The sequence below is a fragment of the Vipera berus genome (genome assembly GCF_964194415.1).
Source record: "Vipera berus genome assembly, chromosome: 1".
NCBI classification, from domain to species: domain Eukaryota; kingdom Metazoa; phylum Chordata; class Lepidosauria; order Squamata; family Viperidae; genus Vipera; species Vipera berus.
The window spans coordinates 35,133,695-35,147,481 of record NC_138202.1 but is presented as its reverse complement, the minus strand read 5'-3'; the positions used below and the strand labels follow the sequence as shown (position 1 = coordinate 35,147,481).

At 42.0% G+C, this 13,787-nt stretch overlaps 1 protein-coding gene across 1 annotated transcript in view; it reads left to right on the top strand.

Annotated features, from left to right (window-relative positions):
* The window catches only part of AMN (amnion associated transmembrane protein), a gene marked incomplete at both ends in the record, with an annotated part of 128,885 nt that overhangs the window by 92,150 nt on the left and 22,948 nt on the right, over window positions 1–13,787 (top strand). Inside the window, 4 exons of the mRNA XM_081322623.1 lie at window positions 1,083–1,170; window positions 6,951–7,183; window positions 10,268–10,405; window positions 12,093–12,201. Of these exons, the coding sequence (XP_081178749.1) occupies window positions 1,083–1,170; window positions 6,951–7,183; window positions 10,268–10,405; window positions 12,093–12,201 (568 nt within the window). The remainder of the gene's footprint in view (window positions 1–1,082; window positions 1,171–6,950; window positions 7,184–10,267; window positions 10,406–12,092; window positions 12,202–13,787) is intronic.

Sequence of the window (13,787 nt, the reverse complement as noted above, 5' to 3'; positions counted from 1 at the left end):
ACAGAACATCACATTTGCATGCTTTCAAACTGCTAGGTGGGCAGGAGCTGGGGCAGGAACACTGCATGGCGTCTCAAATCTGGGCTGTCAGCTTTCCAGCTAGCAAGCTCAGTGTCTTTAACTGCTGAGCCATCGCACCTCCTGCCCTACCATTGGGAAAAACAAAATAAAGGCCAAGTGCCTCCAACATTAGAGCTCACTGCACTAACATTGTGAGTCGGGAGCCACTGACAGTCACCTCCTCCTGAACATTTTTATTCCTGTTAATGGTAAGCTAGCATGGCTACCACAGTTGTGCTAGGGAAGAGGGCACTTGCGGAAGATGCTCTTCACATGCTGTCTCCTTGCTTCAAAAGCAAGCAGATCTTTCCAGTGGATTTGGAAGTAGGGGTGTAGCATCTTAAATATCTGAGGGCCATCTGTAATCTCTGGGTTGTCCTTATGTAGATCATCAAATAAAAAAAAGCACATCTCTTCCTTTTTCACAATTTTGAGACTTGCTTTGGCTTGTAGATAATGTACTGGTGGTTTTTTGTTTTTTGTTTTTTAAAATCATATTTCCATTTGAAATGAAAGAGCCCTTGTAATTACAGTTAATCTGTCTTTGCTTCTCTCTGACCCTGAAGAATGGCATCCTGTATCTGAATAGACCTTTGGATTTTACAGCATTTTGTTTCTTATTAAAATGAATTATGGGCAATGATAGAAAGTTTCAAGGGAAGCTCTGCAACTTTCAGTTTAAGAATTCTCTGAATGTTATATTATATTTCACTTATCCACATTCCTCAGGTCACTCTGAATTGTGCAGCCTAAGAGAAAAAAGTCACCTTCCCTTATATCAAAATAGTGGTTGTCAGAATAATTAAGACTGGCTCCTTTAATTTCAAGTGGAAATATTGTATAAATAATAAATGAATCAATATTGCCATTACTGATGATGTTTGGATAGTGCTTCTAAATAATACAAAGTGGGGAAGATTGTAGTTAATGGTACATTATGGGCATTAGCTGGTCTTCAGCAGTTCAGCCCAGAGAGAAATTGCAAAATATATGCCTTTTGTTTATTCTGTTTTGCTGTTTAGTACCTTCCGCTGAACGGAGAATTCATTATGGCCCCCGGTGCTGGATTTGCAGCTTTCGATGGCAATTACAACCCAGGATGTGAGACAGGTATTGTGCTCAGCCAACTATTAATTAGTCATGCAAAATAAGCACTATGAGATTATTCCTCAGTTGTGCCTCTGTTCATTTGAGTCATTTTTCCAGTTATAATAAACTTTCCCCTGGAACTCTCCAAAGTTTTTGGAATTATCATTGGAGCTTTCCTTTTCCATAGTGGGAGGAAGATGAAGGAAATTACCAGCATGGGCCATGTATATGTTTTCAGACCTTTTCTGTTGGGAGGTGTTATGTATAAAGAGGTGGACTTTGTTCTTGCTAACACTGCATTTGCTGTAGGGCACTTCACATAGAGGATACACCAGCTTATTGAATTACTTTATTTTTACTGGTAATATTGAAATATGAATTTTTAAGCTTCAATGCTTTTCTTTAAAGAAATATATTGGTTTTGATTTGGTGCCAAATCTCGGAATCTTTGGGGATTGTTGAATAATAAAGTTGATAGCCTTTGTAAGTTCTTGCACCCAGAGCTTGCACATTAAATTGTATACATCTAACCAAATTGGTTGCAGTGGATTTAAGCATACCATAATCCTGTTACATTCAACATAGTTCTGGCTATTTCTTCAGTGATTTTAGGTAGGTCTCACATCTTATAGTTGACAAGGCTGAAAAAACATTGAGGAAGCAACATCTGATCCAATGAAGTTGCAAATTAGTTGTTTTGCACCAGCAAAATTAAAATAGTATATTTGACTTTTGAGTATTAGAGTGAGATGTGGTGCATAGAAAAAGATATCACAGAGAAAGAGTCCCTTGTGTTGAGTAAATTGACAAGTCAATTGCTTGCAATGTATATACTCTAGATATTCCTCTGAAAGAAGATGGTGTGGAAGTTTTATCTGTAAAAGAAAATCCCATGTCCCATTCAGTTTGGGAATATTAAGTGCCATAGCAAGGACTTTGGGTTCTTGTGAGTATACTGGTTTATGCATAGATGCATGGCAGCTTTATTAATATTAAATAGAAAGTTGTTAATGAATTAAATATGAATTTCAGTAATGCACTGTGTATAATAGCCCTCTTGTACTATAATTCCATAGCAGAGGAATTATGATACTCAGTTATAGTTGGCATGTTTGTAAAAAAGTGATGGCTGTGGAAAAAATGGGTAATACATTACTAATAAATTTGTCATCCTTACTGTCATCCTAGCTTCCCACAGGCCTATTCTCATATTGTATTTATGGGAAACAGTGGCGTAGCGTGGGTTGTCAGCACCCGGGGCAATTTGCGCCCCCTAACCCGGTGACGTCATGGCACCGCCGAAAAGACGCGCCCCGCAGCGGCGTAGACTTTCCAAGAAGAGTCGTGCGCATGCGGGATGCTTCCGGGTCCCTCTCGAGGGCGGCTGGGCGGGGCTCCGACCTGCAAGAGCCGCTGCATTCAAGCTCGCACGTGAGCCCCGCTAAATAAAGCCACGCATGCGCACGAAGCTAGGCCAGCCGGCCGGCGGGTCCGTCTTCGCTCGGCCAAGCCTGCCGGGGCGCCTGCGGGGCGCTTGCGGTTGGCCTGAGCCTGGGCGGAGAGTTGGGCACTTCTATTTATTTTATTCAGTTTATGTGGCCGCCCATCTCACCTGCCGGACTCGTTTCGCTTTGCAAGAAAGAGCAGCTCGAGAGCGGAGCCAAGCCGACTCTGTGCAGCCCTTGGGGCTCCCTGAGCAGCTCAGTGCGAGCGCGCCCCCCCCAGATGTTGCACCCGGTGCGGCCCGCCCCCCCTGCACCCCCCACGCTACGCCACTGATGGGAAATTCTCTCCAGCAGCTCCATTTAAGTTCTAGGTAGTGTTCTATTAAACTATCTGAGGCAATAAACCAAATATTGCCATAATACAGTATGGTGACTCTAAACTTTTGTCACCAGCAGGGGTTGCTTGCTTTTAAAAAATAATGCAGTAATCCAACAACTGAATATAAAGCAGCATCCTGTTCAAAGCTATAGCTCAACTTTTCCCAATCTGGTATCCAGGTTGGATATTTTCCACCACAAAGCTTGGGCAATGGCCAAGAAACTCAAAATTCTGGGAAATATGCTTTTCATAAAGTGATCGAAGGCAGGCTGGACAAGGATGGTATCATTATCACAACCCATTTTTCCACTTCTATCTTCCATTGTATTTACTTTTTCAATTTGTTTTATATATAAACAAGTGATTATATTGTGAGGGAAGTTATAGATATATATGGTATCATGTTAGATATAAACATGATAAATATTTAGATATTTATCATATATAAGTAGTGATCATATTTGTATGATAAATAAGTCTGGGGGAACAGCTGGGCTACGGGGCTATAGAAGCATATTGACTCTGTTTGGTTGGCAAACTCTCCAAACAGATTTGTAAAAAAGAAAAAAAGAAAAAATCTTATCCTTGTCCAGTGGTATCTGTCAGGGCAGCCAAAACTGGGAAGATAATAGATAGATAGATAGATAGATAGATAGATAGATAGATAGATAGATAGATAGATAAAGGTAAAGGTAAAGGTAAAGGTTCCCCCGCACATGCGTGCTAGTCGTTTCCGACTCTAGGGGCCGGTGCTCATCTCCGTTTCAAAGCCGAAGAGCCAGCGCTTGTCCGAGGACGTCTCCGTGGTCATGTGGCCGGCATGACTGGACGCCAAAGGCGCACGGAACGCTGTTACCTTCCCACCGTAGTGGTCCCTATTTTTCTACTCGCATTTTTAGGTGCTTTCGAACTGCTAGGTTGGCAGAAGCTGGGACGAGTAACAGGCGCTCACTCTGCTACGCGGCACTCGGGATTCGACCCGCCAAACTGCCGACCTTCTGATCGACAAGCTCAGCGTCCTAACCCACTGAGCCACCGCGTCCCTCGAGATAGATAGATAGATAGATAGATAGATAGATAGATAGATAGATAGATAGATAGATAGATGGATGGATGGATGTTGTAAGCCCTGTCCCTTTAGAATGATGGCTTGTCCAACAACTTGTTGATTTTGACACACATACAAAGCTATGGACACCAGACTTCCGGTGGCGATGCGGCGCCGAAGACAGCCGTCTCCGGGCTGTCCGCTCCGCAGCTGTGTTTATCCATCGTAAACAGCGCCGATCAGCTGTTTAGATGGATTTGAAGCCCCCTCCTTGGGAGAAGAGGAGGGGGTGAGGCCCCAGATAGGGGTTGAGCTCTCCGGGGCCGCCTGAGCTGAGAGTTTGGGCGGCTGAAGGATTGAGCCCCCCCCGAAGCCTGGATTGCTCCGAGCTGTGCAGCGTCTCTGCTCCGTGATTTTTGGAGCAGAGCCAGGCATTAGCAACCACCCCTGCCAGAAGGAAATACCCTTGAGTATCAAGATGCAGGCAGAGCGGTACAGGAGGTCATGGTGATGTGGACTTTTATTTTTACTCTCTAGCTCAATGGATTTTATAGCTTTAAAGTGAAAGTGCGCAACAAGTGAAAGTGGGGAAAGATGGCGGCCAAAACTTCTAAAGCTCTTCGGAGTGCGGGGTCTTCCCCGGTGCAGCAGACCTCGTTGCAAGCTTTGCTTTCTTCTGCACCTCCTCCGGCATTGACGCTTAAGGATTTACAAGATGCCTTTGAAAAGCATTCACAATTAATGTCTGATATGATGGATGAAAAGTTGAAAAAGCTGGAGGAGAAATTGGAGAAGAAGATGGAAGAGAAGTTTAGAGCAATGAGGGTAGACATGTTGTCTATAATTGAAAGTGTAGCTGAATGTGTGCAACAGCTGGAGGAAAAAGTGAAGGATCTCAGTCAAAAGAACTCTATATTAGAAGTAAAGGTATTAGAGAATGAAAATATAAGGGATAAAATGGATGGAGAATTGAGCCTTGTTCAGTACCATCAGATGCAGTATGCTATTAGAATAAGGGGCTTAAAAGAGAATCCTAAAGAAGATTTAAAGCAGCTGATCTCTGAGGCTTTGGAAGTGGTATTGGGCCAGCCAGCATCTGAAATTGAGGGAAGCATGGATAAAATTTTTCGTGTAAATTCATGGATTGCAAGACAGAGGAAGTTACCCAGAGATGTGGTGGTCTATTTTACAAAGAGAGTAATTAGAGATGAAGTCATTCAAGCTGCTTATGATACTAAATTGGTAGTTGCTGAGCAAGAAGTCCTGGTTTTAAAAGAGATTCCTCCAAAGATTTTAAGGAGAAGGAAAGATTTTGCATTTCTTACACAGGAACTTAAGAAATGTGATATCAAGTTTAGATGGGAGATTCCAGTTGGACTGGTGGTGATGCACGAAGGTAAAAGACATCATCTGGTTACTGTGGCCCAGGCACGTGATTTTTATAGCAACGTGTTAAAAGCAACCCCCCTATCACTTCTGGAAGCTGCAAAAGGATATGGCGAGGGAAAGCCTCAAGATGTTGCAGATAGACAGACAGAGGAGAATGGTGTTGGAGGGGATCAAGTTACAGTCTCATCGGCTGCTGCTGGAGAGCAGAGGATGTCGCGTGCCGCCCTAAGACGAGCAAGACGAGAGCAAGAGCAAGACCAGCAGAAAGTTATGGAACTTCCAAAGCGTACTTACAGTGAAGCTGTGGGAGGGGCGCGGTCCAAAGAAGTTACAGGGGCCATTTCAGACATGCTCCAAAAGCTTTGGGGCGTCAAGATTGGTGACTAAATTTCTAATTTAGAATGTCAGTGGATTAAATTCATCATAGAGGAGAAAGAAAGTCTTTCAATATTTAAAACAATTTAAGACTGATGTTTTTGGTTGCAAGAAACGCATATTAGGGTTATGGATCAAAAGTATTTACTGAATTTAAGATTGGGTACGCAAGCTCCTAATTAACAACAAGTTGATTTTTCTTAACTTACTACACATAAAGGGTACTTAATTGGATTATAAAATTTTTTAATTTTTTTTTCCATTGGAGATTGGAATGGTGTCCTAGACATACAGATGGATAAAGCGGGTGTTTTTTTTTAAGCGTGTCATGAGTCATGCTAGATTGCCTAAATTTCCTTTTTATTTGAACTCAAGGATGATCTGGAATTGTGAGACATTTGGTGTGATATATGCAAGAACTATTTTTGATCATAGTTCAGTTTGGTGGGAGATTAATAAGGTTAATAGAGATAGGCGCTTCTGGCGCATAATTGAGAATTTGTTTAGAAATTAGAGGTAAATAGTAGATGAAAGTTTTTTTTTAAATTAATATGATAATATGGGACTAAGAAATTTCATTTAGCATTTGAGTAAAGCTCCTTTTTCTGTTTTTCTTCTTTTTTTATCTGTAATATTAATATTGTTTGTAATCATTTTACATGAGCTAGAGGGTGATAGAATTAATAGTTTATTGTAGATAGCATATGGATGCTTATGTTTGTTTTTCGTTTTTATACCCTGTATTTAGCTCTGGGAAGTCGGGGGGGGGAGGGGGGAATGGGGGAGAGGGATAGGGAGGGTTAGATAGGGGTGGGGGAGGGGGGATTGATAAAGTTAAAATGTACTGTAAAACTTTTTAAATAAAAAAAGCTATGGACACCACTGCCCCTGTCCATCTATATGATAGAAGCCACATATTACAAGAAAAAAATGTTAATTCTGCATAACATGGAGAGATTCAATTTTTGGTAAAGGCAACTTTCTCAGAACCCTCATTCTTCTTGCCTTATGCATAATAAATTGGCTCAGGAAAGTCAAATGTTCTTAGACTTAAAAGAAAATAATCTCAGAGTTCATTTTGCAGGTTTATGAGCAATTTTTTAAAATCAGTGAAGACAAATGGACTTCATCTATTGCTCTCTCTCTCTCTCATTTTCATTATTAGCTTCAGAAATCACATTTAAAAGTACAGACAATTATGAATGGTATGATCCTACGATATGGCATGCTGCAAACTCTTTGGAAAACTTAGATCTGGGAAAATACATTTTCCTTGTTGACGAAGAACGAGTTCCATGCCAGTATGATGATGTCATTTTTCAGCCTGAAACCTCCTTCCGAGTGAACATCAACTCTGAGCAAGTGATACAGCTTAAGAGCATTTCAATCATGGGGCAGGTAAAATAGATGCTGCTATTTCATCGCCTTACACTGTGTCTCCTTTTTTCCAGAAAAGCTCACAACTAGTAATATCAACTTTTTTCCAAATTTATATTGAATGCCATGGAAAATAAACTGAATTACTTTCAAATATTTAGCTCCACTTTATTAACTCAGTCAATTCAACACATACACATTCCCTTAGAGCACAGGTGTCAAACTCACCACGTCACGTGATGTGTTGTGACATATCACGACTTTTTTCACATTGCCGGAGCTGGAGTGGGTGTGGCCTCTGCATGATGCAATTGGCCCGCGGGCTGGCAGTTTGATACTTCTGCCTTAGAGCAAGAGCATTCATTCCAGAGCATTCATTCCAGATGAGAAAAACACAATGTGTGTGTATGTGTGTGATTAAAAAAAGGAGGGATATCATATCTAAAGAATCAGGTCAGGTCATTGCACAGCACATAGCCCTGCAAGGCATTCAGAATTTTTATTTCAAAATATAAATATAAAGATATTGGCCCAGTAAGCAGACTTAGGAAGAAAGATCACAGCATCTGTTATACAATTGCTAAAATGTTTACAGGATCTAGACTCATTTAAAGAGCAATGCAGGGCAGATCTGCACTTTATACTTGGCCCATTGCCAGGACATGCCACTCACTATTTCCAAAATGTAAAAATGGAGGTTAATGTTGCAAATACACTGTACACTTGTGTTTTCCAGTTTTGATTCAAAAGATGCTGTTTCCAACCAGACCACTTAAGCCCTTCAATGGTGTGGTCTCCAGCACTTTGTTTCATACTAATTGAAGACCCACATCTGATTGGCTGCAATGCCTTATACACCTCCTTGCTTCCAACAGCTGGCTACTGCCTATTGCAGCCATTAATACATTGGCTGTAATAAAGATGGTGTTGAAGGAAAAGTCTTCATCATGGTTCAATCCAAGCCTGGGATAAACAACATGGCAACTGCTTTAGAAAGAAGGTTGCAGTTTATTGAAGAGGAGAGCCAGACAGAAAGATGGCTCTGGGAGAAAGAGAGTGAGCACATGTAGGGAGTGGGTTTTTATACCCTCTGGAGCCTTTTGTTTGGAGTTGTTTCCTGTTCCTGTTTGAGGCTTTGTATTTCCTGTGTCATGTATTCTGACCTGAGTCTGGGTGTACCTTTCTGATATTCTGATGGTGCTGGATTAATCCTATTATGTCCCAAGGGTTATATCCTGCTTCCCTGGGGCTGTGGCTGATGACACAGATTTTTGGTGTTGATTCTAGGTATCTTTCTTCCTAATCCCAGTTTCCTGATTCCAGTCTTTCTGACCTGTAATTCTGCAGACTTGGTTTCTGTTTGGGACAGAGACTGGGGGTGGTGGTTAGTTTCTGCCTTTAAATCCTTTAGGGAAATATATTCTGTCTTTTAAATATTTCCAAAAATATTTATTTCTATGGGTGGGGGGGAGCTGACTTCCCACAATGGGATTAAAACAAAATCTAATAAATAAATAACATGCTGGGTTTCTCTGTTCTCTGCTGGGTTGCAGGTGCTACCCTTTCTATAAATTTGCATTTGATTCAACAACAGCCTTTTACATTAATGGACATTCCTCAGCTTTAGAAACTCATCTCCATTCCGCCTTTACATCTGCCAATCATGCTCCCCTTGGTCTCCCAGTTCCAGACCACTGCACAACTTCCTTGCCTTTCTCTTTATTTTTAAAACATCTTTATGTTGAAACACAGGATCATTGCTACTTTGCTTCAGTGAACACCCAGTTCTTTCTTGCTTGAGTTCCCGTGGACATAAACAGGAAGGTAGTATTGAAAGGACAGCCCATTCCCTATTGCTTGTGTCGTAACATCAGAGCTGTGATGATGTTACCAAACGGAAAAAACAAAAGGAAAGGGGTCTGTGTTAGGGTCAAAAGTGATAATCTATGAAGGGTAGTGATAGTGAAGGCTTCCATGTGTGCAAATACCTGGAAAAGGAAGAAAAAGCACAGAAATGAGTGAGGAGGGAACAATCCTCAAGAGAAAAAGGATGAGACCTACCTACACAGTGGACATTCAATGAAGCTTGCCTTCCCTACAGGAATGGGAGGAGCCAGAGGCAGGGAAATGACCAATCAGGTCTTGCTGTGACATAGTATGGACTGAGCACACAAGCCCAGTCCCATTGCAGAGCTTCTGCAATCTGAACTGAAATAGCTGAAGTTGGCTTGCAAAACAGAGATGGGCAGCATAGGAAACATATTAAAAATAATTTAAGAGTTTATAAACTCTTAGATTTAAGTTTTTGTTACACTGCCAAAAGAAGCTGAAGTAGCAAGAAGAATGGGGGAAGGAAATGTCTGATAGAAAATGTGTAAAGTTACTTCCAGTCTGAAGCATTAATATAATTTTCCCAGCTTTATACCTTCCAACATTCTATGGTTGTGTTGGATGGCTATTATGGGAATTGATTTCCTATACATCCAGAGGGCATCAAGCTGCTTTAATAGCAGTCAATTGTCTGTCTAGAGTAACATATCCCTGTGTATTTCCTAGGTTAGTGTGTGTGTGTGTGTGTGTGTGTGTGTGTGTGTGTGAGAGAGAGAGAGAGAGAGAGAGAGAGAGAGAGAGAGAGGGAGGGAGGGAGGGAGGGAGGGAGGGAGGGAGGGAGGGAGAGAAAGAGAGAGAGAGAGAGAGAGAGAGAGAGAGATTTCTGGAATCTACTCCAAACATGGATGGTGAGATCCATGATACCTAGCAATCTGAATTCCTACAATACTGACACCAAAAGTACACATATTTTTAGTATAATGCAAACACAATTTAGGAAAACAAAGGCAAACCCATCTGCTCATTCAAAAAACAAACAGAAAAATAATGGAAAAATCACAGCTCTCATATGTATGACAGGTGCCCACCTTCTTTGTGATTGGTTGTCCTACTCACTGCATTCACTCCCTCTCCCCAAAACATTCGTTCTCTGTTGCAATGCAGTTAATATTTTGAGGGGAGGAGGTTTAATTAAACTATTTTGATGGTGATTTGCTATAGAAGGAAATGATTTGCTGATTTTGTGTTGTCCTTCCTTCTCTGAATTGGAATCAGAACTTCACCAGTGACAGTGCCCTGACAGAATACATGCAGAGCTCTTCTGCAAGACTTCAATTCCATGGGCAAGGGACACTCCGGTTATCACATACTAGATGTCCAGACAAATCTGGTTGCGAATGTGGAAACTCAGCAGTAAGTCCTTGTGTTCAGACTTGGTATCAGGGTGGGGAATTTTGTTTTCTGCCCAGGTCACATTCCCTAGGAGATATATCAGTGCATGTCACCTCCAAAGAAATGGCGTATTTCTGCTCCTATGAATCAGAAGGAATCTCTGACAGAGGGCCTTTGAAATGAAACCATGGGCAACATTAGAGCCACAGATAGGCTCTCTCTGTTCTAGTTTCTGCTATTAAGAGACTACTACCAATGAAAGGATTGAAGGAAATGGAATGACCTATTTAAAACCCTATATTGTTGAACAAATTCAGTGGATTGACTGAGTCATAAGCATCCATTCAGGCAGAAAGAACTGTTGATCCTGTAAACTAAGAAAGGAAACTGGGCAATGGCATTCATGTCTACGGAGGTGTAGTACCCTAAATCCTGAACAATTGACCTCTTTAGGCCTTCCTGAAGAGTCAGCGTGCCAACAATGTGTGTATATTTTAGAACAGGGCTTTTCAACCTTTTCACAGATTGTAACACTTTTAGGACATGACAATATTCGAGTACCATCAGTGCTTAGCAAGGTGTCAAAAACTTGATGATTAGGAAAAAAAAGGGGGGGGAATTTTGGGTTTTATTGATTAGATTGATTTGTTGTTATAGAAATGGCTAGTTTATACCATTATGGAAAAGTAAAAAGTTGAGGTTCGATGTTAATGCTTCATTCTACTGCAATAGAGGAAGTTGGAAGTCAATACCTTTTTTCCCCCCTTCTCCCCCTCACTTTTCTTTCCCTTTTTCCTCCCCACTGTGTCCCACTATGTGCTTTTGTATTTTTGTATTTTATTCTACAATCTAATAAAATGTTACAAACCATTTTAAAAAAGGGAAAAAACGACCGGTTTTACTCTTCCTTTTATATCTTCTCTTCTCTCCCCCCTCCTCCTCCTTTTATATTTCTCCTCTCTCCCCCTCCTCCTTTTATATCCTCTCTCTCCCTCCTCCTCCTTTTATATATCTTCTCTTCCCCCCCCTCTTCCTTTCTTCTTCCAGGTGTGCTGGAAGCGCAGATCTGCTGGAGCTGTGTGCGCTGATCCTGGGCTCTCAGCAGAGCCCCAGCCACACCACGGCTCCAGCTGAATCTCCAGCTGAAGAGTACGTGTGGGTGCTGGAAACGCTAATCAGCTGTAGCCGTGGGCACAGATCCTGAGCTCTTAGCAGAGCCCCGGTAACACCACACCTCCAGCTAACTATCCCCCAGGCCTCTCTGGCACTGCTGCCTCTTCAGAACATCAATTTTTGCACTTTGTTTTACACTTTTTTTTACAGTGCTTTTCAACCCGCCTATGCATACCACCCACCAAGTGCTGAAGTGCCATCAGTGCTACGTGTACCGTGGTTTGAAAAGCCCTCTTTTAGAACATACTAGATCGTGCATTGCAGTACTTCTATTCAAAGTATTGATCTCTGTTATGGATTATGCCTATGATTTAAATGGTTTCCTGTAGTTTCTGGTGTGAGGTTCCACCTCTGAAAGGGACAAGAGAGGGAGGGAAGTTAACTTGATTCCAAGCCTAGTTTTCACCCTTTATAAATGGATTAATTGTGACAATGTGGTAATAATTTTTCTTATGAAAACTCTTGATAGGCTATGTTGGAATTATCAGAAGTCAATCATGTAGTTTCTTTTCAATGATATTTTTTTAATTTAAAGAGCCATGAGAGAATCTGTGCTGCCTTGCTCCAAAATTCTAGGAATGAATGTCCAATGGTTACGTGCAAAGACGCAATAAAGCCTACTGGTCATTGTTGTGAAATATGTGGTGAGTAATTATTGTTGCAACTGTATTGTGTGTTATGTTTTGTCATTGTGTGACAGAAGAGCAAATTCCTCTAATCCCTTGTATGTAAGACATGGGCTGATGATCACCCTATTCCCTCACTCTGCTCATTCACATGATTGGGAAACTCCATGGTAGAGCTTTGCATGGAAATGAAAAAGTTTCTATATGTGTATAAGGTTTCTGAGAATAGGAATCTAACCTGGACAATGATCAATGAAGTAAGCTTTATAACTCTACCAGAAAAGAAATGTATTTAAGGAAAGACATGATGGGGATTGAGATAGGTAAAGCCAACCATGTCCTTAAAAAGGAGAGCTAAGACCACGTGCTCTGCGTATGCAGGCCTGAGAGCATAAGCAGAAGGAAATGATCTGAGACTAGCAATGTCAAAGAGGAGACAGAATGATACATAAAAAATGATACAGAGTAAAACCTTAACTAGGTAGACCTCACTGTTCCCTGTGGTGAATAGATTGTGAAATGCTGAAAGTCAGTGCCACTGAAATTGTTATGTATGTAAATAGTTAGCAATAGGCTTTGGAAGAGATTGCAAACATAGTGCAGCGTTGCAAGGTTTAAAGCGGGAAAATAAGGTGCAATCATTGGACGCCACAACCAAGGAGCGGGAAAAGAGACTGTTTGTATTGGTTACAGTTCAAACGCTTTCCCTATAAAAGGGTTGCAACATTTGACAGTTGGCAGTTGACTTTGTGTATTCAATAAACTCATTCCTTGTTAAACCACTCTGAGTCCTCGTCTATCAGAACCAAACAATTGGCGACGAAGGTGGGATAGACAGAAGACCAGAGAATCGGCGGAATTGTCGCGCAAAGGCGGCGGAATTCGAATACGTGTCAAAGTCAACCGAGCGGCCGCGGCAGAATAAGAAAATTCTCCGAATGGCGCAGATCGGGTCACTGAAGGAATTCGACCCTAACTTCCCCGAAGATTGGGAAGAATACATCGGGCAGGTCGAAGGATTCCTGTTAGTGAACGGAATCACCGACGACCGGAAAAAAGCGGCGGCACTCCTGACAATCTGCGGCACACCGGTCTACAGAGTTGCTGTCGGGCTGTGCCAGCCTCAACCAGTCTCCAGCGTGCCCTATGCTGACCTCCTCGCAAAATTAAAAGTTCACTTTACTCCCCGAAGGTCCGAACTTTTTTGGCGGCGCATCTTCGAGAAGAGGAATCAGAGACCGGGGGAGTCCATACAGAAATTCGTCGCTGCCGTCCGGGAAGCCGCAGTACGTTGCAAATACGATAATTTAGAAATTAGAATCAGGGACAGAGTCGTGCTGGGCTTACGGGATGAACAATTACAAAATAGAATAATCGCCAAACCTACCGGCGATTTACAGGACGTGCTCGACGAACTTCTAACGTATGAGTCAACCGGCTATCGCGACCCCCCCCGCAGTAGCATGGCGGCTGCCCCCGAAATTAACCAAGAGGGCTATGTGGACTGTGGGGAGGTGGATCAGCAGTGGGAGGAAGAGATCGCCGAAGTCTCCAGGCGATTCGGTAAGATGGCACCAAGAGAACTCAGAAGCGAGGGGCCCGAA